Here is a 27,628-nt window from a genome sequence, read left to right as displayed (position 1 = left end):
TGTTGGAAATATATTTTAATACAAAACTCTTCAACGAACCAACACACAAACATCTACTTTGGTGGCTTAGTACGTTTTTAAAATATACCTTATCAGCTCATATTAAGAAATCAAGTCATCTGCTTCACACCATTACCATTAAAACACATTTGTAATGAAAATGAAAGTGTTGCCTCTTTATATTTACACATCTATCTCATGACAACATTATTGATCCAAACCTGGTCCTTAGGAACGATTATTCTCTTATTACTTCACAGTGGTAGGAAATCAAGTTAAGTCATCCACAGTTGCTTTGAACGACACTATTTTGTATTAGCTCGTCTTGAGAGTTGAATGCAGATGCTTTTATTTATTATTTGTATGACTTTATACATTTATATCACCTTTCTCTTTGGACAGTGATTCCTGTCGAAAGGAAACCTTAAGGCAATCCTGGCAATAAAACATTTAACAGTTGGCAAGCCTTACATTCAGAAAAAATGAATTTGCAACCATTTGTGCCTTTCTATTTAAATGAGTAGTTCTCCAAAAATGTAAAATTGATGTTATTCATTAACCCTAATGATGTACCAACCCTGTGTTATTCTCTTTCTTCAGCTAGAGACCAAAAGTACATGTTTGGAAGAGTGTTCAATCTGTTTCCATACAATTACAGTCACTGCTGATGTATACGGCCAAGCTCCACAAAAGAACAAACACACCATACTTGTGTTACTGTGGTCCATATGACTGAATAGTATGTGATATATTCAAAGTCGTCTGAAGCCATAGGATTTTCCCATTTTGGGAATCCCATTTGCAGTCATATCAAAACATCCAATGTGATTGGTCACAAAATACCCAACAATCCACCACAGCGAAACTTCCCATGTGACTGGACACGACATGATGTCAGACCCGGTGTGACGCATCTAGCGACACCCTTTCTGGAATTTAAAGTATGAATACAGATTTGTGAACTCCGAAAGAGAAGTATGACCCCTCGTGTTGTTTTGTGGAGACTAATAGTACATACAACCAGAAAAGGTTGGAAAGACATGAGATGAGGGTGAATAAGTGGCAAAAGGATTATATCTGAGTGACTTCTGAAGCTGAAGTCCTGCATTCCTTTGCGCTGTTGTTTCCACACGGCTTCCTAAGAATAGCGCGAGTCGATGCTAACTGAATGTGAAGAGTGTGTGAGCAGGCCTTTACTTGTCCTGTGACCTGCGAGACACCAACAGCAGGAGCGTTGAGGCATGCTCGTCTGATGTTTCCTCTGTCGACGGCTAAAGTGCTGCTGATCGAATTCCTGCAAGAGATCTCCCTCAAACCACTGTGCGGCTCCCGAATGCTGAATCCAGCACTGCGCTGGAACACACATGACTCTCTTAGGCCCATCAGGACAACAGCAGTTTGACGTCATACCAGAGAGGCTTCCTCAACAGCGAGAGCTGACGCACACCGACTGCTCAAATGGGATGTTTGCTCCATAATCGAAAGCATCCATCAGGAGGGGGTTCAGACTGAAACTTTAGGAACTAAAGTAAAGCACACTGCTCCATTTAAAAATTTCGAATACCCGACGGAGACCGGATAGCTTACAGCTCTATTGGTCTACTATTGTGTCAGTGTGCGAGACTTTATTTATATTTTTAATAAAGAAAATGAAGGCCATTAAGATTTTTCTGCAGACGGTTTCTTTCCTTGTGATTTTGATCGGGTTCAGTTTTTGTGAGACTTCATCAAGACAAAGTCAGAATGAGAACCGGTTTGATCAAGCGACTCTTTCTAGGTTCCACTCGTGTGTGTTTGTGTGTAGTCGGCGATTCAGACTATTCGCTGTCACTCGTGCGGGATGAACCGACAGATTTAAGATCTCACAAGACTTGTGTGACGAGTCTAATTCTTGTTTGTACAGCGCCAGCTTGGATGTTGGATCTCAGATCAAACCAAAAGAAGAGGTTATTTAAAAAGGAGGAGTACAAAAGCAACAGGTGTGTGAAAAGCAGCAGGGCAGTGACGTTCGAGGCACATTCAGAAGAAGCAACGCAGCACGTGTGCGTTCACATGATCCTCTCAGTGTTTATTAATAGGGGCGGAGGCAGAAATGGCCACTTTATGCTGCATTGATTTGAGTCATGTGACAGGATCACATGATCACAAAAATAAAGCTTCCTCTTTTAAACATCCAGAAGGCACACTTTTAAGAAAATGAAACTGAAACCAGTACAGTTATTGCTTGGAGATTTGCGCGATCTTAATTCGCTATTGTTTAAAGTGCCGCAAGATAAATGTTCAAGAATTAAAAGGCCACCTGCCGGTTTTATTCAGTGTCGTTGTTTGAGGGAAGGACCGTGTAAATGGAAGTGTCCCTCAGGATCTGAACACGTGCACTGCCCGCACCACATACTGTCGGCAGATGGGACATTCGCTCATGCGTTTGCCGCACTTTGTGCATGTGACCATGTGCCCGCACTCCAACAGGACGCAGTCGATGGGCGAGTCCATACAGATCTTACACAGGGTGTCCTCCACCGCCGTCCCAGATCCTGGGTCTGTGGGAAAGAAAAATATATATTTTTTTTTTTAGGAATTTGGCATGTGCATTACAAACTCGATTTTTAATACGATTTTTCCTTTTCTTAAACTTGAACACTAATTTGTCATTGACCAAAATAAAATTCACTGATTCATTTAAACAGTCATATGTGCATATTTGTCAAATCCTTACAAATTATGTGAACCGTTGACTGATTAAATTATTCATAGTTTCACAATAAAATAAAATGGACATAACTCACATAAAAAGTCTTAAAATATTAACAAAAATGATTCCTAACTTTTGAAGTCATAAGAAATAAACGCACCTGTGCCTTCTATGGCGGTAGACACTGTAAAAATAAAAGACAGGCCACGTTAATGTAATCAAGAGAAAAGATACATTACACTTTTACATTTACTTTAGAAAATGAGGAACAACTAAAATACCACTGATCAATACCCAACTACATGTTAGATAACAGAAAGAAGCTGAGGCTTCATCCTATTGTCCATCCAACCACATGAAACTCTTTACCCATGTTCTGCAGGTCCTTCTGGTCGTGGTAGAGACGCGTGACTCGCTCCATCAGTTCCCATTTCTCACAGCAGCCCTTGTAGTCGACGAAGTTCCTGGCCAGAATCTCCTTACACTGCCGGACACTCAGCGCCTCAATATCATCCACTGTTCTGAGGTCTGAGAGGGACGCCCGTCGCCCCGGAGCCAACACTTCTTCAGAGTCTGAAGACTGACAGAACAACAGACAGTGAGTGAGAAAACAATGTTTTTTCTTGGGCTGACCTCTTGACATACCAAACACATCATTCCAGAGTCAAAGCCAACTTTAGAGAAAGAGAACCTGGCAAATCAAGGGCAAATTCTAGAAAATTAAAGTGTCAGAAAACATTTGACTTTCACTTTACTGATTTAGAAACATGTTCAACGCCACCTAAAGACCCCAACAACAACAACAACACAATCTAGAGCTGTGGTCTAGATCAGGTTAGCCAGAAAAAGATTGGCCAACATAAACACCGACAGACACAACACAAACAGAACATGTGCCATGCTAAGATAGATGAGAGATTGCAGAAACACACAAGCATTGCTGCAAGTTTGTTCAACTCCACATCCTGCTACTATGCAAACACTATATGCTAATGCTAGGGTAGAGATAACACGCTGAGTGGTTCATTAACATCTACAGTTTAAAGGTCCTGTGCAGATAACTTCTAAACTTCAGCCTTTTTATTAAGCTAAGGAGTGGTACTGTGTGTTAATGTCGGCCTTCCACCACATGGCAAACACTGCACTTAATATAGCACCTGAAGGGCAGATGAGCATCCATGTTTGACCAACAGAGAGACTTTATGTAAAGAGACACTATGGGCCAGATTTACTAACAGCTTGTGCCAGCGCAAACCCTCTTCAGGTGTTAAACTACTGTCAGGATTTACTCAAGACACAAAAAAAGCGCTGGAAAGTCATGGACAGTTATTTTTGCTGACCTTATTGCATATGCATTTGTAGGAGTTTACCTTTCAGACACAACATTTATGGGAGGAGAGTTTTTAAATCAAGGTGATTTACTAAGGCTTCCACTAGTCAATGTACTGGTATTTGCACCATTATAGATCTTAAACCAGACATTAACGCTGCTCTTGGTAGATTGTGTTGGTCATTATGGAAATGATCCGGCTGCGTGTGTTCACCATCGGTGCTCAGTTTGCGCTCTCACACTAATTTACCCTGTTTAGTAAATATAGTCCTATATGTAAAAATAAAAAGGGGAGCCATATGCACAACAATTACAACGGATGGTGAAAAGTCAAAAGAGCTGAGTCCAATAATGTACGTTTACGGGATTTTATCACCAGTCATCCACCATCCAAAAAGATTTAAGTTGGCATGAAATGAAAATTCACTTTATCTAATTTTGTAAATTAATGTAATCTTATTGTGAACTAGACTATTCATCCATGTTTAGGTTTAATTTTTCCACTTTGTATGTCACAATCTTCTGGTGAAAATGACTTCTTTCTGCCAGACTTCTCCAATCATTTAGTCAAGACAGTCACATTCAAGTTTGAGTGAAACACCCACATCTCAAAATCCAATCAACAACTGATGGATAGGACCAAGTCCCTGTCCTACTTATTTCTTTTTCTTTTTGATAATCCGTTACACTCGAACGTGCATCTCAATTATGCTTGCTGCGGTAGTCAGTGTTACATGGTGTTCAGCCATACACCGATTACATTACTTTCCCACCGCGGCGGCACTGACTTTTTTATAGAAATAAAAAACATTTAGTTCAGTTGGACAACAGACGCTACAATTATAAACTGAAAGCATCTGCTCTGCTCCATGCAGCAGTGTCAGATTTCACTGATCACGTGAAGAGATTACTGAGAAGATGTCAGGGAATTGATGAGCAACAGATCCTGAGCGTCATTGACAAATATATATCATAAAATGTGCGGTCACTATAAACAGAGTACGTGTAATCGCGGATTTGAAAGCAAAAGTGAAAAGCGAGCTTGCATTAAAAAAAAGCACATTTTCACAATAAGGAATGAAGGATCTGTTGCTACTTTTGTTCCATTGTGACTTTAAGGGTGTTTTCAAGGACGGAAACTAACGGGGGCTTGGAACAAAAAAATACCAACAAAATTAACCAAATTTAAGATGGGGGCGGGGGGGGGGGCCCTGCACAGTTATGAGGAGCTAATTGACCAAATCAATTATGACTGGTGTGAAAGTTAAATGAAAACACGTTCTGTGTAAATGACCCCTACTCTGTTTTTCCGCGACAATAGTTTGACCGGTCTTGCAAATTCCCTGGCTCTGTGATACATCATCTCGCTTGTATCCAAAAACTACCGATATTATACTTTTTTTAGTCCTTATCCTGCCCTGAATTCCCTGTTTCTGTGATTTCTTCCATGTTGTAACGATAAACACACGGTTCTGTTTTCACGTCAGAGTTAGATGCGCGGCATTCAGTGAAGTATAGCACAATAATTCTGCAATTACAATAAACTGCAGTATGAAGAGTGTGTTGCAGCAGTAATGACAGACTTAAAAAAAAAAAAAAAAAAAAAAAAAAAAAAAGAGTAAACACCTTTGCTGCGGCCGCTTGTGTTTTGTTTTTTTCAGTTGAGAGAAAAGCTATATTTGCTACATACAAAATATCCACTGAACTGTAAACTAGTATCGAATTTCCCAGAGAGTTACAATATTAAATGTCAATATGAAACTAAAGTATCTGCTTTGGCTCTTATTTTTCAATGATTTTGTCCCATTGCTGTTGCCGTATTCTCAGCAGGATGTGGCGGTTGGTCGGTGGGGTATTTGGCCCACACCTCCTTCACGGTGGTAAAAAGCTGATTAAAAAGTGACAGTGAACAATGCTGAACTTTAGATGAAACGCAGCACTAAAAGTCACTGCTCCCGGTTTAAAAACGTGGCGCTCCCTTTGAAAACAATTAGATAAATACACTAGCCTCCGGGGGGAAAAAAAGCGCTTTGGTGGACACATGACCTAATAGTTTGCTCAGTAAACCACTGTATAATAAAAGCTAAAAAATAACCAATTTCATGTTTTGATCGATCGATCTGGTTCACAAAACTGGTCTGAGGGCGAGTAAATGACAGTATCCTCATTTATCCATGAACTATCCCTTTAAGACGGATTGGCGTGACAGAGTGGGACATGAAAACAGACTTTTAAAGAAGCAGTGATTCATCCCAGCCTGTAGCCAAGTCTTTTCCCACGCACAAGGCACACACATGCAAGACACTCTTTAAACGGACTCTACTGAGGACGGCATAAATCATCAAGAGGCCAGATCTTCTCATTGCAAAAGACTGACAGAAAGACTCCCAGGCATTGTAAAGGGCGACGGGCCACTGATCTTTGCTCTTTGTAACGGCCCGGACGGCGCCGCAGAAAGAAGAAGAGGAGAGGTGAGGAGTTTCAGGAGGTACCTGCATCTCCTGCTCCACCTGCTGCTCATCGTCCATTTCACTCTCAGCTGTCGCCTCAGCCAAGCTCTAAGGGTCAAAGGTCGCAGCCAACAGTTTAACACAGCTGTGCTCTCTAACTTATATTTCACACACTCCCTAGTGTGCTTAAGAGACTGAGTCACATGAGTCACTTCATCATGAAGCTGTGCTTTACAGTGCCGTGTGAACCAAACCGAGAAGTGAAGCACATGCAAGGGACTGTGAGATGGATTCATTTTATCGAAGCACATGAAAGGTTTTCTTTCTTTCGGTTTGAAAATAATTTCTCCTAACCTAGTCTAATGTGTAGAGACAATTACAGGCAAACCCTTTGCAGGTTGACTTCCTGAAGTAAACTATCAGTCACAAGTTGAAAGGCTGAATTGATCAAATTCAGTAAAAAATATATTGTAAATTATTATTACAATTTAAAATAACATTCATTTGAATATTTTTTTTAATGATTTTTTCCTGTATGTCAAAGCTGAATTTGAGTCTTCAGTGTCACATGCATCTGCTGGTCAAGATACTTTTTTATCATTAATGTTGAACACCGTTTAGCTGCTTAATACTTTTGTGTCTAATATCAGCATATTAGAATGATTTCTGAAGGATCATGTGACACTGAAGACTGGAGTAATGATGCTGAAAATTCAACTTTCACATCACAGGAATACATTACATTTTAAAAGATATTCAAACAGAACAGTTATTTTAGATTGAAGTGTCTCACAATTTGACTTTTTACTGTTTTTGATCAAATAAATGCAGCCCTGGTGAGCATAAAAGACTTCTTTCAAAAACATCACAACACTTTTGAACAGGACAGTTTGGGACTTGTACCTGTGCATCTTCTGTTGTTGGAGCCTGAGGCCCCAGTTCTGTGGTGCTGTTGTCCTGCGGCAGGCTTGCTGTGTTGACTGGAGTGTAAGGGTCTTCCAGCGGGTCCAAGCGCGTGGTTATCGGGGGAGGAATGTGTGTGTCAGCCGGAGGGGTCTGTTGGCCGAGGACCAGCTCGACCAGCTCCTCCTTCTCTCGGCACATCTGTGTGGGGACCCCGTGCAGGTGAAGATACTCCCTCAGGTCCTTCACCTTCAGCCTCATCAGCTCGGCTCGCTCGTACAGGATCCCGCGGAAACGCTGGCAAGTGTGGCACAGCCACGGCAGGAGGTCCTGCTGAGTGGAGCACTGGCTGCAGTAGCTTTTCTTGCAGTCCATGCACATGTGCTGCAATGAACAATGGGAGTGTGCACTTTAAAGCCAGGTTAAGACTGGAACACAATCTCAAATCTTATTTGAGGAGTGTGTAACACCTTTAAGAATTTGGCAGTTGGCATTAACGGGTGTAAGAACTGGGTCAAAAGCTACACTCATTTGCCTCATTCTAAGCAGAGCTACTGTTTGTGTCATTACATCTGATAAACACTGAGCTGTACCGGATAATGCCAAAGCAGTCTGGGAAGTTTCTTCAGGGAATATAAACACATGACTAACATAACTTGACCGTAGTGTTCTGGAAGTCACAATGCCATTCAGTCAGAGCTGTGGCTCAATGCACACGCTCAGGTTGTGCAAGAGCTTTTGGCTCATGTCCCGATCTCATTTCCCTCCGCCTACTTTCCGGTCTACGATACACATTACTGTACAATAAAGTAGTGAAGGACGAGAGAGGACCAGGTCTGGGACATCTATGTGAGGGACTGCCACTTTACTTTTGTTTTGTTGTTTATTTTGGTCATTAAAATTACGTTGAGCTCCTCCGTGCCTGAACCGTGTTATACTCACATTTCAGCCTTTATTTCACTTCAGAAAAGGGAGTCGTCGAAATTATAAATGCTTATATTTAGAATCATTTAAATTTCATTGAGTCGTCACCTTTTGAAGTTTTATAAATCACATTAAGCATATCCCGATTCCTGCTTTTCTGTCCCCAAATTTAAATAATACTTTTTTCTCCTTCTACCATTAAAGATATTAAAGACTTTTTAATTGCCTTAAAATATGATAGAACTGAATTTAATACTTTTTAAGGACCGACAGGGACCCTGTTATTACCTGTACACAAAAGTAGATTACACTGCTTGATTGCAAATTGGTATTCGTCACTGGTTTGTATTGCAAATTGGTATTCGTCACTGGTTTGTATTGCAAATTGTTTTACCATTTACTGCACTGTACTAGTTATTTACCATAGTAGCCAATAATGAATTGAAAGTCCCACTGTTACGTGGGTGTAGAGGAATTGTTCCCTGTGTGTGATTTATTCATTTTAGTATGTAGGAGTGAGAAGGGATTTCCCTGATCCTTGAAAGTGGAGTGATGTCATCAGGGATTTCTACTATTTAAACTGCGAGGGCGTTGATGCCGGCTCTCTTCTGCTTGCTGGAGCGATACAGTTTTTGACTATATGGTGACCAGTGGATTTGTTTTTCTTAGTTCACGTTGTGTTATTTAGTTAGATCAGCGAGGTAAGCAGCTGCACGTACGACTCACCTGTTTTTATCCTCCACGGTGATTAGGTGTAGTCAGGGGTTTGTTATGTTGAGCTGCCCTACCTGCTTACTATTATTTTCGTTAATCTTTTGTTTATTATATTATGTGTGTGAATTTGTATCAATTGTTGCTTGTTGGATTTTCTTTGTATTAAAACTTTACAGTGTCAAAACTAATCTATCATATATGATCGGTCCTTGCCTTTTTGAACGGTTTAAATGAGCTAAAGTTGGTTTTGGGCCATAACACCCACCCACGCATTTCAAAAAATAGCATTACTAAACAAGGTGGATACTAAAGGCGGGCTCAACTTTCGGTTCACACAGACTTTAAGGCCGTGACACAAGGTGACCTAGTTTTTCCAGTTTGCTCCCACCCTCAGCACTGGTTAGACCCCCGTCAGCAGCTTGAACAGGTGACGCAATAAAAGCCACTTGTTCTTTGATGTTGGTTTAGTGTGTCATGGCTAAACGTTTTTAGGACGTCTGAGGCTGGTACATGCTTCTGCAGAAGCAATACATCAATGAAATTTCAGCTTAATTTATAAGAAACTGTTTTTTTTACTGGTTACTGGTAATTACTGGTGAAGCATAACACTACCCACAGTGGCAAGCTTTTGCAGGCGAGTGGAGGTGAGCTGGGAAATGCTATATAGCATCTATCCAACATTGGTTAATATGGGATGTTGAAAAGAAAATACAACAACAACATTTTCTGTGTCATAATTGTGTCATAGGATGAGTACTTCATTCATTTAATGATTTTCAAATACTTTTTTTTTGTCTTAAATATATATTTTTTAAAATATTTATTATTTATGGTGCTATAATTGGTTTGATTCAAGGCTTAGAATTTTTTTTTGCAATATGTATCAAAGATTAAGCTTCTGATAATACTGAGCGGTCACTAGTGTTGAGCGATATTCTCCATAGTCATATTGTACGATCGTCAGCCGTGCGGGGCGGGGGTGTACAATATTTTACTTATTTGATCATTTACTTATTTACTCATTTATTTAATTAATCATTCTCCACGATTATAAAATGAAGTTATGTTTTCTAGTTTCGAGTTGGTGATGAAGAGAAATGTCACGTCGCATAAATATTTCACCCAAAAGGCCAGCCCGTGGATATTATGCAATTTGCAAACTTTACACGAGAGTTATGCCAGTGAAGGAGTCTCAAACCACAATCAATTATTCCCTGAAAGTGAAAGCAAAAACTTAGCACATTCTCCCAGAGACGACGAGAGATTAATCCGCCTCAACATCAAATCTTAATGTCCTGGCTTAATATTTATCCAGTGGAGCATACCTTAATGAAAGTATGCTTACGTGTGAAGTGTGGTTATGTGGGGATGTCACATAACATATCTATGACTATTGCGTTACATGATACTATCATCTATTGGCACAACCCTAGTTGTCACTATTGAGCTCTATTCAGAGAACGATACTGGATGTACTTTGTAGATGTCTTAGCCACTAGTAAGTCTATAAACTGCTTGCTTTCAAACATCAAAAATGTTCAATCCAATTAAAAAAGAAAAAACTGGAAACCTGATCCCAATGTTACTCTGTAGTTACTCTTATGTAAGGAGCATGTGCAGGAATTCCATGAACGTGAAGTGACAATAGCAGCAATGGCCATGACATCGATACGCGCCATTGTACTGTCATTGGAGCCACAGTTTACAAAGTGCATTCTGGACCACTCCCCTCGTGAGGCGAGCAGGGTAGTCACGCTGGAGGAGGACGCTCCACACAATGACTCCAGTCACTAGCTCAACTTGTATGGTGGCTATAAACTATAGCTTGAGCCTTTCCCTTATCTGTCAGTGACATGAGGATGACGTTAAATGCAAAGCATCAACAGGAGGACTCCAAAAGACACCAATAAATTATGTACATGTACAAGAACTACAGTGCTTGACACCTAATAACTGTATACCACTGCTAAAGCTGAACATTACAAGGTGGATTTGTAAGTCAGATGTGTGAAAATTAGTCATACGATTACCTTCCTGGCGAGGCTTTCAAAGCGACCTCCACAGGCCTTGCACGTGTTTTCTGGAGCAGGGGGCGATGGGTAACTGCTGAAGCCGGAGTTTGTGAAGGTCTGATGTTGTGTGCTACTTCTGGTGCCGTCCACAGTGGAATCATCCAGACCGAACCAGCTGCAGCAGCTGGCCCACATACTCCACACCTACTGCGAGAGCAAGAGACGCTGAAGTTACACGTAATCACCAGAAATTAAATCTGCTCAGTCTTCTAATAGAATCAAACCACCTTAGTCCTAGAAGACAACGGATGCACTTTAAAAAAAAAAAAAGTAGATCGGTCTTCTTGAATCAATACCCTTGGTAGTGAATTAGCGACGTGGAAAAGTTCTTCCAGCGTCAGTCGGGTGGCTGATGATAAGCGCTCAGCTGGAGTCATTTAGCTGAAGAACTAGGACTTCCATCATTTATTCAAAGGCTGTGTGCAGACTAAAGCACAGGAGCTGTGCAATACTCCTACTAGGATGACACTGTATCTCTCTCTCTCTCGCTCCCTATCTCACTCAAAGCCAAATAAAGGGTGTCTGATCCAGTATCACTACCATGGTAATGTCTCTCACCATTTGGGCCCATTGTGTGTTGCATCAACTGATTACTTTAATCACTCAAAATAGTTTACAAAAGAAAAAGAAAAGAAAAAGGAATTGGGTAACTCCTTCCCATCACCATTGTCCAAGGCGTATTACCATGATAACCCTCAGTATTTTTACTTCATTAAGATGCACTGGTATAAGAGAGTCTTGACTAAAATTCACATGCAAAAAAGTATTAAAATTAAAAACCTGTATGACCAGAATTGACACTATAAAGTAGTTAGTCAAAATTACAACAAAATTGACAGTTTCTTTTCCCGGTGCAAGGATTAGGCTAATCAAAGGATATTCTTCAAAATGTTTGGCTTTATAATCTTTCATCAAAGCTATACATTACTTGATTATTGAAATGACTTGATATTTTGCAACGTTTTTTTATTTAAAACTGCTATTCCTCTATAAAAGTTCATATTATTACCAAAATAAAAAGGTTAAAAAATTGGTCTCAATAACAAGATCTCAAGACTCAAAAATGTGGGGTGTAAAACCCAGTATTAACGATAACTATGATATTTGGGAGTGACAATATACCAGTATTGGCTATAGTGTTGTCAAAAGTACAGACCTCGGTACAAAGTCGATACTAAAATTTAAATATCCAGGCCTATATATATATATTGAGGATACCTGCATTTCCCTCTAGCATTTTGAGCGCCGTTTAACGGATTCTTAAACGCCTCTGGTTGGCCAGGGTGTTATTCGGCTTCAGTGATCAACACATTTCAAACATGTCTTCACCGAGCGCTTGCACAGATACACACGGGAGCGTTTGAAAGCAGGCGTCTATCAGCAGATCCCTAATATATCCACAGATAGACGGATCCGCTGCAAACAACGCCACACTGCAAAAGTCACAAATGTCAAGAATCATGAAGTGACAATAAAAGAAAGCAAACGGAGATGTCAAATAACAAGTCAGTCATGTCACCCAGCAGGACTGTCCGGACTCCCCTGTTGTGCTCTATTCAGGGCCTGCAGTGGTGTCACCTGTGCCACTATACAGACACTGTCAGAGTCACCAAACAAGATTCTCCTGGCACTAAAGGAAAAAGCAATTAAGGTAGGGCCCTATGATTTACGCGACGGTCATACAATTTTTTACCAGCACATTGCATCTGCATAAGGCAAGCATCAAGCGCGCTCCAGGCGGCGATATCTCTCGCTCTTCGGGAGTCGGGACAGCTGATGGTGTTGTCAATACAGTAAAGCCGCCTCACAAAAAGCTTGCGAGTACTTTTTCACAGATTATAGCACTTTAACAGTCAAAAACACACACAATTATGTCCAAATTCTGGTCTTGGCGAGTATCCTCGTAAACACTCGGCCTTAAATAAACAGAAGCAGTTGATAAGGAAAACGTAACAAGGATCCATGCACTAGGTCTTAACATTAACGACAGACACTGACGTCTGTTACTTTGATAAAACAACTAAATATAGCCTAGCTTTAATGGTAAGGAATCAGGATTAATAGCCCATGCATTTAATTTATACAGGACTAAAAGACTATCTAGTGTTATTTTACATTTGTTTACTATATTTACAGTTTCTGTAGCATTTATGAATACTAGTGTTAGCTACCCAAAAATGTTCCTCTTTATTTCATTTGTATCTTTATTCTATTGTATTTATGTGCTACTTTTTTAATTGTAATTAAAAGATTGAAATCAAGAAGCTTCCTTGTGTTGTGTAAACTCTTGAGCAACAAAATTACCCCATTGTAAAAACACAAATAGGCTACAATGAGCGAGCAAACATTTAGGTGAGATTTAAAAAAGGACCAAAAAATATATATAGACCTACACATATTTCATTTGTTTAAAAAAGAACGCATTTTAAAACGCTAATCGGTTTAACTTGAAGAAATTGTGACAGAAATATATTACTGTTGCACAGTAGAATTTTGCTGTTTCAATGTAATAATTAACACTAATAATAATAATAATAATAATAAATGTAAAACTTTAAGGAATAATCACAATTTCACAGAAAGAATAAGTATATTAAAAGTTGTTTTCATGAATTCAATTAATTAGACATGCTTTTTGATTATTCAAATTTAGTTTAACCATTAAAATGGAGTGCAAAAAAATTTACAGAAAAAAGCCGGAATCCATAATTAAACCGGAATATGGAAAAATATAAAGTCTGGTGGGGGTTAAAATTCGGCACAACAACAGCCTCAAATTTAAGACCTAGGCTATTATATTGATAATTAAAACCATTGTATCATTTAAGATATTTAAGACTTTTTATAACCTTAAACGTGACAAAACGGACTTTTTGAAGACCTGCAGGGACTTACTTTTTATTCGCACACATAATCATAAAATACATTTTACAGTTGTTCGCACACATATATTTTTAGCCGCAAATGCGAGTGAAATGCTCGCACTGTTGAGTCCTCCATTAACTAATATTAAGGGACCGGGTTAATATTAATAACAGAGTTCAAATTCAATTGCTAGCCTATTTATCAAATCAAATTGCACAAGAAGAGAATATCAACTTTATAATTATATAGCCTACCGGTAATTAGGTCTCTACTTCTAATTAGTTGCAGAAGTATAAATGGTTGCTGACTTGCTGTCATTACTTGTATTCATGAGGTTTATTCAAATGTACAATAAATGAGACAAAACTGGTTATTTAAGAAAACAAAGTGTACCTCTCTAGAGTAATTTTTATTTTTTATGGTTACTGAATGGCTTTCCTGAGATAAATACGTTATGCGACACGGTTTACAAGCTGTTTTATTGACGTCTCTTAATTGACAGCGATTACTTGATTTCAGTAAGTGTTACTATTTCAACATTCATGTTAATTTTGTGACATAACTACAAGTAAAGGGGAAAAGACGATCGTGCTGCTCGAATGGTTTGGTACACACATCAACTGGCAAAAGATTGAATCTTGACTTAAGAATTTATTCCATTTCAATGAAGCTTGATTAAAAATAGGATTATATGGTCAACCCAGCTCGGATATACTAGATTCTAAGGCCGTGTGTCCACCAAAACACCAGGCGCTCTACTGAAAACGCCGAGCTATGTGCGCTTAAGAGCGTTTTGGCAGTGCAGTTTGTTTTCAGTTGAGACGCTTCGTTGCTATGATACAGAATATCTGTTGGTCCGTGTGGTAGTCCCGCCCCTACTCCACTGTGATTGGACAGTTGGATAAGAAGTGACAGTGATGAGCGCTGCGTTTTACCCAAAGTTGAACACTCTTCAACTCTCGGCGACCTGTAAAAAACTGCGAGCGTTCAGCGTTTCAGCGTGAAAAAGACGTTCAGCGCCTCGTTACGCTAATGGCGTTTTAAAAAGCGCGACGCTCCCATTAAAAAAAAACACGCCAACCGCGTGAAAAAAAGCTTTGGTGGACACACGGCCTAACAGATTTTTTTTTTAAGCTTGTCATTGGCCCTTACCACAATAGCACCATACACAATAATACTATACACACTTAATTCTAAAACACATACTATGAGTTTAAAAACCTTATGGATTCCTTCCACTTTTAAACAGGAAACCAAAACTTGCATCCATGTTGAAAAAGACAAAAAAAAATCCCCAAAACCAAACAAACAATACACATTACTTGGTGTCAGCAAACATGGCAGCATGTGCAAAGTTCAAAACAACAAATGCTCTCACAGTCCCCACTGACCAGCTGACTGGACATTGTTACTGCTGGGCTGTCATAAAACACCCCAGCCCCCCTTTAACCCCTCAGGCCTGGAGTGTCAGTACACCCAAACGCTCCCTAGTAACAGACCAACAATAGCTGCACTGTGGCTAAACACACACACACACACACACACTCACACACACACACACACACACACACACACACACACACACACACACACTATGAGGACTCTCCATAGGCGTAATGGTTTTTATACTGTACAAACTGTATATCTATCCCCTTACACTGCCCCTATCCCTAAACCCATACAGGAAACATTCTGCATTTTTACATTTTTAATAAAACATTGTTTTTTTAAATGTTTTTTAAGCTATTTGAATTACGAGGACCTAGAAATGTCCTCATAAACCACGTTTAAGTTGTAATACCTGTGTAATACACATCATTATACAAATGTGTGTCCTCATAAATCACATAAACAAGTGCACACACACACACACACACACACGGAGGATGCTTGTAATGCCTGGAGTTACCGGTGACAGGTCACATGGTTAAGGGCAGAGTGGACTTATAAATGACCCATTAGGTTTGACCACCACAGAGAAAGAATTTGAAATATGGGAAGGATGGGAATATTTTGAACAGTTTAAAGCTAAAGTTATTGGTGCATGCAGGTCTATACAAACCTGTGTAGATGTTACACACTTCCAGAGCTGGAGTGTCCGGTGGGAATTGTGTTAATGCACAATTTTTAAATAGAAATGCTATAATGTGTTTGAATGTTGAATCTGGGTTTAGCTCTTTATTTGACCAAGGGTTTATTAGTCATTTCAAGTTCAGCATCTGAGACTCGCCCCATAAGTAAAGTAACCAACCCGCACATAAGCCAGGACGTACTAGCACTGCTGCGTAAAAACAAACTAGATTTGCATGTTCTGAGAGAAATACCAGCGCTGGCAAGACAGCAAAAGAGTACATTTACATTTACATTTAGTCATTTAGCAGACGCCTTTATCCAAAGCGACTTACAGCTGAGGACTACAACAAGCGAGTCATCGTGAAGAAGCAAAAATAACGCAAGAAGTGCTCAAAATACAAAGTTCTGGAATTGCTCAGAGTAGCATAAGCCAAAACAAGGGAGGGTAAAGGAGAGGTTTTTTTTTTTTTTTTTTTTTTTTTTTTTTTAATGTCAAGTGCTCACGGAAGAGATGAGTTTTCAGTTGTCTTTTGAATGTGGTCAGGGATTCTGCATTCCGGACGAGGGTAGGGAGATCATTCCACCAGCAAGGAACCGTGAATGAGAATGTTCTGGAGAGTGATTTTGTGGCTCTCTGTGATGGTACCACGAGCCGTCGCTCATTGACCGATCGCAGGCTTCTGGTAGGGATGTAGACTCGTAGGAGCGAGTGAAAGTAGGAGGGAGCTGAGCCTGTGGTCGATCTGTAAGCAAGCGTCAATGCCTTGAACTTGATGCGAGCAGCGAGTGGTAGCCAGTGCAGAGAGATGAACAGAGGAGTGACGTGGGCCCTTTTGGGCTCGTTGAAGACAAGACGGGCTGCAGCATTCTGGATCATTTGTAGAGGTTTAATTGCACATGATGGAAGACCAGCCAGAAGAGCATTGCAGTAATCAAGCCTAGAGATAACCAAGGCCTGGGCGAGAAGTTGTGTTGCATGCTCAGTTAGGAAGGGCCTGATCTTCCTGATGTTGTGCAGTGCAAACCTGCATGATCGAGCTGTCTTTGTGATGTGGTCTGTGAAGGTCAGATGCTCATCAAATGTTACTCCAAGGTTTCGGACCGACCTTGATGGGGTGATTAAGGTTGAATCTAGCTGGATAGTGAAGTCGTGCTGTAGGGACGGATTGGCAGGGAGGACGAGAAGCTCAGTCTTTGCCAGGTTGAGCTGCAGGTGATGTTCCTTCATCCATGCCAAGATGTCCGCCAGGCAGCTTGAGATACGTGCAGCTACTGTGGGATCATCAGGTGGAAATGAGAGGTAGAGCTGGGTGTCATCAGCATAGCAATGGTAAGAGAAGCCATGTGCCTGTATGATGGGTCCCAGTGATGTGGTGTAAATGGAGAAGAGGAGCGGTCCAAGAACTGAACCCTGAGGAACCCCTGTAGTCAGTTGATGTTCTTTGGATACCTTGCCACTCCATGCGACCCTGAAGGACCTACCTGTGAGATAGGACTCAAACCAGTGGAGAGGAGTTCCTGTGATGCCCAGTGATGAGAGGGTGGACAGGAGGATCTGATGATTCACAGTGTCGAAGGCAGCAGACAGATCCAGGAGAATGAGAACTGATGATTTGGAGGCAGCTTTTGCGATCCGTAGGGCTTCTGTGACTGACAGCAATGCAGTCTCGGTTGAATGCCCTTTCTTGAAGCCAGATTGGTTTACGTCTAGTTGGTTGGTCAGAGAGAGGAAGGATGTTACTTGGTTGAAGGCAACTCGTTCAAGTGTTTTCGCAATGAACGGTAGGAGAGAGACAGGTCTGTAATTCTCTAAGAGTGATGTGTTTAATGTGGGTTTCTTAAGCAGTGGAGTTACCCGAGCCTGCTTGAATGCTGTAGGAAAAGTGCCAGTGTGGAGCGATGAGTTGATGATGTGTGTGAGTGCTGGTAGAAGTGTGGGAGAAATGGCTTGTAGAAGGTGTGAGGGGATGGGATCTAGAGGGCAGGTGGTGGGGTGACTGGAGAGGAGAAGTTTAGATACTTCTTCCTCGGTCAGTGGAGAGAATGAGGAGAGAAGGTGTTTCGGAGTGGGAGGGGTTGGACTGGGTTCCTGTGTGTGTGGAGTTGAGAACTGACTGCTGATGGTTGTTGTTTTGTTGGTGAAAAAGTTGGCAAAATCATCAGCAGTTAAAGAGGAGGTGGGTGGTGGTGGAGGTGGACAGAGGAGAGAGTTGAATGTCTTGAAAAGAGTTCGTGTGTTAGCGGTGCTGTTGATCTTGTTGTGAAAATAAGAAGATTTTGCAGCATGAACATCAGCAGAAAAGGAAGAGAGCAGAGATTGATACATACTAAGGTCAGTTGTGTCTTTTGATTTGCGCCATTTCCTCTCTGTTGCCCTGAGTTTAGTCCGGTGATCACGAAGAACCTCAGATAACCAGGGGTTAGAGGGAGTAGTACGTGCTGGCCTGGAGGAGATAGGGCAGATATTGTCTAAAGAAGAAGTTAAAGTGTAGCATAAAGTATCTGTTGCGGTATTAACAACAGATACTTTAACAGTATCTGTTAACAACAGTAAAAACATCCAGAGGAGCCGAGGGCACAGAGAAAGAGATCTCTATTCCAGACTGCATTGCAATCATTCTCCAAAATGTTATTTGTGTGGAAATATTATAAAGTCTGTAATAATCACAGGACGTGAAGACAGGCCAGAGACGGGACACGCTGAAGACGGACGAAAAGAGGAGAACAGAGTGATACGTAACAGCAAAGCACAACAAGCTTGTTGTCCGCAATGCTCGAAATACTGGAAGAAGAAAAACATACGTTTTGAATTTAGGGTTTATAATGTATTTCTGAAGGGGACTGACTGTCTTCAGAAAAGTTTTGATGGCATTTTCCTTTCCTCTTGGCTCTTACCTCCGTGTAATGCCTTATAAAGTAGTTTATAAACGCGTGCTTTCTGTGCAGCGGCAAACGAATATAATTAGAATATTTAAAAAAATATATTCGATATTCGAACGAATATTAGGCAGCCTTTAATATTCGAACCTGTTATGGGGATTATTTTTTGTAAATGTGTTTTGCTTGTAAACTTTGTTTTCAATTCAGATTCCGAGGCTTGGCGCAATTATTGGTCACCTGGGCTCCTGAAGGCTGTAGGTGACGTTAGCGTCCTGGTTAGCGCCTATTTTGTATATCAAAACAATGGCCGCGCCAACGCCTAACAACACCCACGCCTGACGTTCGAAATCTACACTCCAGACAATTTGAAAAGCAATGTGTGGCGCTACTTTGGGTTCCCAAAGAAACAGGGAAAAATCCTGAGTAAGAACAAAGTCTTTTTTCTTCTGAAAACATCATTGCATGGATTGATGCACTGGTGGACAGAGCATATTATACTACAACTTATGTTTGATACCAATATGGGGCGGTTCTAAGGTCAGTGGATATTCGGGGCTTTAGCCCAAACTAAAATTGGGTATTTTCATTTAAAGGGATTCATTAATTATAAAACTGATGAGAATAAAGAAAAAGAAAGGCTTATTCTATCAGTGAAATAAAAGTATTTGCAAATAATACTGTATTTTTATAGTATGCATACATTCTCTCTACATGAATCAAGGAAATTCTAGCATATTTTCAATTCAAAAAGGCTAAATTTAACAAATAAAAAAAAAGTTGAGTCATTTGCGTCACCGGATACTGTCGGTAGTTGAACATTTCTATTGTAAAACAGTTGTCAAATATTAAATGTTTATCTACTTAAATTTGACCAGGTGTATTCGTTCACTGTTAACATCCTCCTGTGAACGGTAAGCCCCGGCTTCTTTAATCATTCTGACATTGATGAGCTAGAGACCGCTCAACTTTTAGTCATCATAACAACACACAGAGCGTGGGTGCGTAATGGAGCGAGTCAGAGCAGCATCAAGATCAATAATATCAAATACACTGCCGTGAATCTCTTATTTGCATCTCAAGTTTATTGTCAATAATAATGACAGGTTTGCGAAAAAGTGTAGAACTCGGTGAGCTCGTGCAAAACACATCTTCAGATGTGACAGCGACTCATTTAAACGCCTCTGATTGGCCAATGCGTTCAACACATGTCTGTGATTGGCTGCAAAAGCACGTTGCAAGTACCTTTAATGCAAAGGGGAAAATATTAATAAAACTGTAATATGCACTTCTCATGATTAGGTAATCGCGGCAGCTGTAATCTTACTCACATTTGTTTTTCTGATTAATTGTTTTGCTCTATGAGAAAGACAAGGCAACAAAATATTCAGGGCTTTACTAAACATTCGGGGCTTAAGCCCCCTTAGCCCAGCCATAGCGGCATTTAATGATCAAAATATTATTAATAAATATTTGAATATTAATAATAATAAACAAACGAACTTCGAATATGATTTTTGGGCAAAAGTCAAAGCCCTAGTTTACATGTTTGAATACAATTTGTTATTTGAGTGTTAATTAGCCTATTATAAAAACAAATAGCAACTGAATTTAGGCTAATAGTTTGGGCTCTGTTGTTCACCTTATAGTTATTAATGTACAAGTAAGGGCTCCTATATTGTTTACTGCATTAGCAGAGATTTTTTTATCCTTAAGAAACTTTTAATTATAACTGGATTAATTTAAGAACAAACACAAATTGTTCAGTAAACCAGTTTAATAGGCTAATAAATAAAAAAGGCAATTTTATGTTTAGACTATATAAATTATCCATAAAAAAAATTGGGTCGCGATTTAATTGACCATTGGGAGGATGTGGGTCCCATGGTCAACCCAGTTGAGAACCACTGCCCTAGAAATAGACTGAGAACCGGCTGACGTCGAATCGCGCCGGTGTTACCAGATTTTCGGTGTCAGTGGGCGGAGCTCACATGAATATTCATGAGTTTCCTGGACATGCGTGTGGGACTGAGAATTTTAGACTGAAATAAAGTCCACAACCATATCAGTCAGTGGCCTAATAAACATTTTGCAACCTGATGTTTCTCTCGGTCATGTGTTCTTGCTTTCACCGTGTGTTGGATGATACGCAACGATGATCATTGATACAAATGATGATCTATTTTGTTGCACAAACACTCGGTCAACATTTCTTTACAAGTCATAAAGTGTCATAAACATGCATGTTATGAACTGGGCTTCAAATAGAGGCACTTTTGACTTAACATAAAACATTTATACTTTGTTGGATCATTTTCATCACTTAAGATTTGACAATAGTTTGGAATCACTATGATTTAAGAAATGTATACTTTTATAGAAAGCAAGGATGCATTAAATTGATCAAAAATGACAGTAAAGACATTTATAATGTTACAAATTACAGTCATGGCCAAAATTGTTGGCACCCCTGGTAAATATGATCAAAACTGGCTGTAAAAAATAAATCTGCATGGTTTATCCTTTTGATCTTTCATTCAAAAAATTGCCAAAATTCTAACCTTTCATTGAAGCAAGAGAATTGAAAGTGGGGCTAAATCACATTATGAGATAAATGTTTTTCTCCAAAACACGTTGGCCACAATTATTGGCACCCTTTTATTAAATACTTTTTGCAACCTCCTTTTGCCAAGATAACAGCTCTGAGTTTTCTCTTATAATGCCGGATGAGTTTGGAGAACACCTGACAAGAGATCAGAGACCATTCCTCCATACAGAATCTCTCCAGATCCTGCAGATTCCCAGATCCATGTTGGTGCTTCTTCTCTTCAGTTCAGCCCACTCATTTTCTATAGTGTTCAGGCCAGGGACTGGGATGGCCATTGCAGATCTTGGTTTTGTGCTCAGTGACCCATTTTTGTTTTGATTTTGATATTTGTTTTTGGATCACTGTTCTGTTGGAAGATCCAAACATGGCCCGTTATAAGATTTCTAGCCCCGGCTGTTAGGTTTAGATTTTTTATCTGTTGGTATTTGATCCAATCCATGATGCCATCTGAACAAGATGTCCAGGACCTCTGGCAGAAAATTAGGCCCACAGCAGTAAAGATACAGCAGAGTATTTCATTTTACACATGGGGTACTTTTTTATCCCTGTGTGCACCAAACCCATCTTAAGTGTTTGCTGCCAAAAAAGCAATTTTTTTGTTTCATCTGACCATAGAACCCGTCCCGTTTGAAGTGCCAGTTGTGTCAGGTACTTTTCAAACGTTCTATGGACAGAGGAACCAAAAAAATAGCTTTTTTGGCAGCAAAATCTTATAACAGGCCATGTTTGGATCTTCCAACAGGACAGTGATCCAAAAACAAATATCAAAATCAAAACAAAAATGGGTCACTGAGCACAAAACCAAGATCTGCAATGGCCATCCCAGTCCCTGGCCTGAACCCTATAGAAAATGAGTGGGCTGAACTGAAGAGAAGAAGCACCAACATGGATCTGGGAATCTGCAGGATCTGGAGAGATTCTGTATGGAGGAATGGTCTCTGATCTCTTGTCAGGTGTTCTCCAAACTCATCCGGCATTATAAGAGAAAACTCAGAGCTGTTATCTTGGCAAAAGGAGGTTGCAAAAAGTATTTAATAAAAGGGTGCCAATAATTGTGGCCAACGTGTTTTGGAGAAAAACATTTATCTCATAATGTGATTTAGCCCCACTTTCAATTCTCTTGCTTCAATGAAAGGTTAGAATTTTGGCAATTTTTTGAATGAAAGATCAAAAGGATAAACAATGCAGATTTATTTTTTTACAGCCAGTTTTGATCATATTTACCAGGGGTGCCAACAATTTTGGCCATGACTGTAATTCCATTTCAAATAAATGCTGTTCTTTTGACTTTTAACTTGCTATTAAATAAAGAATCCTGAAAGTAGATGCTGTATAATGACTCCCACACTTCATTAAGCAGCACGACCATGTTCAACTGTGATAATAATCAGAAATGTAAATGTTTCTTGAGCAGCAAATAAGTAAATTAGAATGATTTCTGAAGGGTCATGTGACACTGAAGTCTGGAGTATGAGCCCTGCCATCACAAGAAAACAATGTTTAAATAGAAAACTGTTTGGTAAAAATATTTCACAATATTGTGTGTTTTTTTAATCAGATAAACGCAGTCTTGGTGACCATAAAGAACCGTACTAGTCCCAAACTTTTGAACAGTATTGACCGATTTAAAAATATATATCTGTTACATTATTTTGCCAGTATGCATAGGCTATTTGTAAATATACTTTTTTGTGAACATCAAATTGGTTGCTTATTCTGTTCTGTAAAATAAAAAATTTGGTCCCACTTTATATTAAGTGGCCCTAATACCTGTGAACTTACATGGTAACTACATGTGTACATAGTATGTAACTACAGTTTAAGTACACATTGGTACATAGTATCTACAACAGTATTATTAGTGTAACCACACGTATGTAACAACCCACGTAATGGTATGTGTAAGTACAAATGTGCAACAGGACATTGGTAACAACACTTTTTTTCACATTAGTAAGTACACATGTGTAACAGGAATTATGTAACTACATTTTGTAACAACAGTATGTAGCCTATTTGTTGTTCCACTTCCTCATGCAGTCTTAGATACTGCAGTTACCAGTTTGGGTATACATTTATTTAATTTCCAACAAGTGGACAGTTCCTATGGAATTATCATGTAACGACACTGATGTACACAACAATTACCTTAACAATTACACTTTATATTAAGTGGACAGTTCCTGAGGAGTTACCATGTAACACTGGTATCACAAGGTGAAACTTTAGTTGTAATTCAACATTAGTCCTGCCAGTCATAAATACATGTATTCCAACTTGTAACTGCAGTATCTAAAACTGCATTTGGAAGTGGAACAACAAATAGGCTACATATAGTTGTTACAAAATGTAGTTACATAATTACTGTTACACATGTGTACTTACTGAAGTGAAAAAATGTTGTTACCAATGTCCTGTTACACATTTGTACTTACACATACCATTCTGAGGGTTGTTACATATGTGTAGTTACGCAAATGTTACAGCTGTAGATACTATGTACTAATGTGTACTTACACTGTAGTTACATACTATGTACACATGTAGTTACCATGTAAGTTCACAGGTATTAGGGCCACTTAATATAAAGTGGGACCAAAAATTTTCCTCATTTACAGTAGCCTAGTTGTATCAAATGTCATTTTTACACTTTAGATACAATTTTGTATCATCAAAATTGTATTAAAGCAAGTAAGCAACGCATTCATGCTTGTGTGCGGTCTTATGTTATTCGGCATGTATTTACAAAATTAACACGGGTTTAAGAACAATCACACCAGGATAGGCCTATTATACTAAAAAAACCTGTTAGTCCACAGATAAATATGCAGGTTAATTTCAGCTATTATATTCAACAAATGATAATAATTAGTAACAGACACTAATTTTAAAGCATCTGAAGGTATAAAGGTGTATAATCTATACAAGTTGAAGTTTGCAGTGATTTATCCTATAAACAAAGTGAAGTCACAGACGAATGCACAAAACATGCAAACTAATAAAAACATAAGCGGTTATGAAACGATATAAACAATGAAAGTTTATGGATAAGTTTGCACGACATTGAAACTAGTGCTGGGTATCGATTCAAATTTCAAGAATCGATTCGATTCCGATTCTCAAGATCTTGAATCGATTATCATTATTCGATTCGATTCGATCCGATCTGATCCGATCTTATATTTTTAAAATCAAAAGTTTTAACTGTTTATGAACAATCAAGTGTTTGTATTAAATAACATTCACAAACATACATTAATGTTGTAAAAATGTATTGTTCACTCAATGTATTGATGTTAGATAAGGCATTAATGTTAATGAATGGTGTCTTAATGTAGTGTTACCAACTAAACAGGAGATAAAACGTTTTATTTGACTTAATTGACTGTCCTTTTATTTAATCCAAAACTGCGTTCATATTTAAAAGGCCTTTTAAACTATTTACCACTTTAGGGGCCGTTCACATATCGCGTTTTATGCGCGTGCAAATTCAGTGAGAAGCACTTCAATGCATCTCAACAGGTCATGTGACAAAAACCAGCGGTCTTTCCGTAACAACATGGAAAGCTCGGCCGAACAGCTGATGGCTGTACAGGGCGGCTTTTTATTTCTCATCTCAATGAATATATCTAGTAGTAAAGCTAATGCAAGGGCTAGAAATCAATTAATTATTTGATGATACTTCCTCGTCATCATGGAGAGCGCAGTTTGCACGAGTTTGCACCGCTTTCTCCTCTCAACAAGCGCGTGCTTTCCCTTTGCGTCTGCCGTTGCTATGCAACCATTGCCTAGAAAACGAATTTGCACGCGCAAGAAACGCGCTATGTGAACGATTCATTCCTCCTTTCTTATCAACAAGTGGATTCAGAGCCACCGCATTAGCAGCGCCGCCGGTCGCCGTGTCTCAGTGTGTTTATGGGGAAAATGTAGGCCTGTTATTAAATCGATCCTCTGAGTTACGGATCGATCTTTAGAAATTAATATGAAAATCGATTTAGAATTGGTGAATCGATTTTTTCAACACAGCACTAATTGAAACTATTTACTTTTTTATTTTATTTTTTATAATCCATTAAACTTGCAATAATAACTTATTATTAAAACAATCCGTAAAATACGAAGAGGACAAAAATTCTCAGTCCCACACACGCATGTCCGGGAAACTCATGAATATTCACGTAAGCTCGCAACACCGGCAGCCAATCACTCGCATTCCCTGACAATGCTTCAAAACCAAATTGCTCTGAAAAATGCAAAAATAACCAATTTCCACTTGTTGATCACATGAATGCTTTGAGTGTTTTCAGCGATGTGCTGTATAGTAGCCCATACTGCATCTGTTCACATCTCACTAATGTGTTTTAGCGGTTCATGACCCTTAAAATCATACAATATAATAATAATAATTAAAAAGTAAACTGCTCATGCTACATGTGTGTAGCATCTTTGTTTGGATCATGATTAAATTCAGTGTTTGCCTCTAATTTTCAAATGGTTAAATATATTTAGGTCAGTTTGGCCTGGAGCAAATAAACAACAACTTTTGCTTAAAGGAAAAAATTGCAATTTGCTTGTTAAAAAGAAGAAGAAGAATCGGTCGGTGCATCACTATCTCTTACACATTATTATTACTACCGTATTATTATTTTTTCAACATAAAAATATATATTTTTTAAATATCAAATTATTAATTCAAAAACACAATAATGTTTTTGAGGAGTCAAACCATTTTAAGTGATATTATAATTATACCTTGGTTTGAACTAAACTTGCCTTCTCATATACCGTAGCTAGAGGTAAAATTATCTGATATTTAAAAAAATTAAGTTATTGAGTCATGAGGGGCTGCAGGGATCCTCTCCATTATATAATTTCCAATATTTCTGTATATAATATAATGAATCATAATAAAATATTATGCCATGTGGTTTTCTTTTGAAGAATTTCATAGTTTAATTATTTTAAATTCAGCAAATGAAACCATTGTCTTTTAAACAAAAAGGTGTATTCAAGTAATTGCATGTATGAATAGCACTTTTAATGTACTTTCAGGATAAAACGTTGAATTACTGTTCATACCTTGAAAAGGAGTAAGTGGTGTGTATCCTCTGACGTTCAGTGATATATAACCCAAGCCATTGACATTTATAAAGAGAAAAAGGACACAGTAACACAAGTTTATGAGTAACATTTACTGGATTTGCTGGTACACCTTCACCTTTTACGCAGGAAGCAATGGAGGATCTGGATCACACCTTCCTCTCTGTTTGCAAATCTACCTCGCAACTCAACACACACACACACACACACACACACACACACACACACACACACACACACACACACACAATGACTTGGCAACCTCAAACATCCGTGTGTCAGATCACACAGAAGCTTCCTCTTTAAAACAGGAAAACTTTTGTTCACCAAGTCCAAATGGTGCCGTAGAAAAGTATAAAGAGCATATACACATTTACACACTAACGTTACGTAGAGTATTAGAATGATATAGTATGTAACGTTACACTTACTCAAAGTGTGTATACTAAGCACTATAATCAGGATTATAATAGTTCAAGCTATAGTCACTAAAACAAACTTTCACCACCTCACAGTATTAGTAGGCTAACTTATACGTTAGTAACGTTAGAGTATCAGAACTTTAGACTAGCGTTAGTTTTATATATATTTTTTGAAGTAACATAGTTATCATGCGACACGGTCACGAGCGCAGAAAAAAAGACTAACGTTAAAGAGTTTAACTTAAAGGGGAAAAGTACAGGGAAGACGTTTATATTAGCAGCTAACTGTTACATCGTTCAAAACATTCAAGAGATATATTAATGTGAGTAAAAGTGAAAGAGAGCAGAGTTTGTTTCATATCTAACTTGCTCTCGAGGACGTTATTAAACTTACCTCAAATTAAACGAAGGCGCTCGAAACCCGCAGCCGTTGAAAACTCCTTATTTTTTTAAAGAACTCACACACTTTTGGTGTTTCGAATTACGCAAAGTTCGTTAGTGACTCTCTGGTATAGTGAGGTACTGGAGCGCGTGCACCGCACGTCGTCTTCTTTCAAAACACGAGAACGCGCACGTCGTTCATCGACTAGTTTGACGC

General features: G+C 39.0%; 1 protein-coding gene across 11 annotated transcripts; it reads right to left on the bottom strand.

The window, feature by feature from the left end:
• rffl (ring finger and FYVE-like domain containing E3 ubiquitin protein ligase) lies at positions 1-27,628 on the bottom strand. 11 transcript variants are annotated; one of them, XM_079609647.1, is made up of 8 exons: positions 27,425-27,559; positions 26,727-26,783; positions 11,044-11,232; positions 7,376-7,759; positions 6,515-6,580; positions 3,062-3,272; positions 2,853-2,876; positions 1-2,540 (listed from the first exon to the last, which is right to left on the bottom strand). In XM_079609647.1, the coding sequence occupies exons 3-8, from the start codon at positions 11,218-11,220 to the stop codon at positions 2,359-2,361; spliced, it is 1,044 nt and encodes a 347-aa protein (XP_079465773.1). In that variant the 5' UTR covers positions 11,221-11,232; positions 26,727-26,783; positions 27,425-27,559; the 3' UTR covers positions 1-2,358. The 11 variants fall into 11 exon arrangements, with proteins under 11 accessions (XP_079465773.1, XP_079465772.1, XP_079465770.1 ...); XM_079609646.1 differs by having other exon boundaries at positions 11,044-11,229; XM_079609644.1 differs by having other exon boundaries at positions 26,727-26,794; positions 27,425-27,542.

This window comes from Phoxinus phoxinus (assembly GCF_949152265.1).
Source record: "Phoxinus phoxinus genome assembly, chromosome: 4".
Classification (NCBI taxonomy): domain Eukaryota; kingdom Metazoa; phylum Chordata; class Actinopteri; order Cypriniformes; family Leuciscidae; genus Phoxinus; species Phoxinus phoxinus.
Note: the sequence above shows the minus strand (reverse complement) of the source record. Positions and strands in the feature narration are given on the sequence as shown.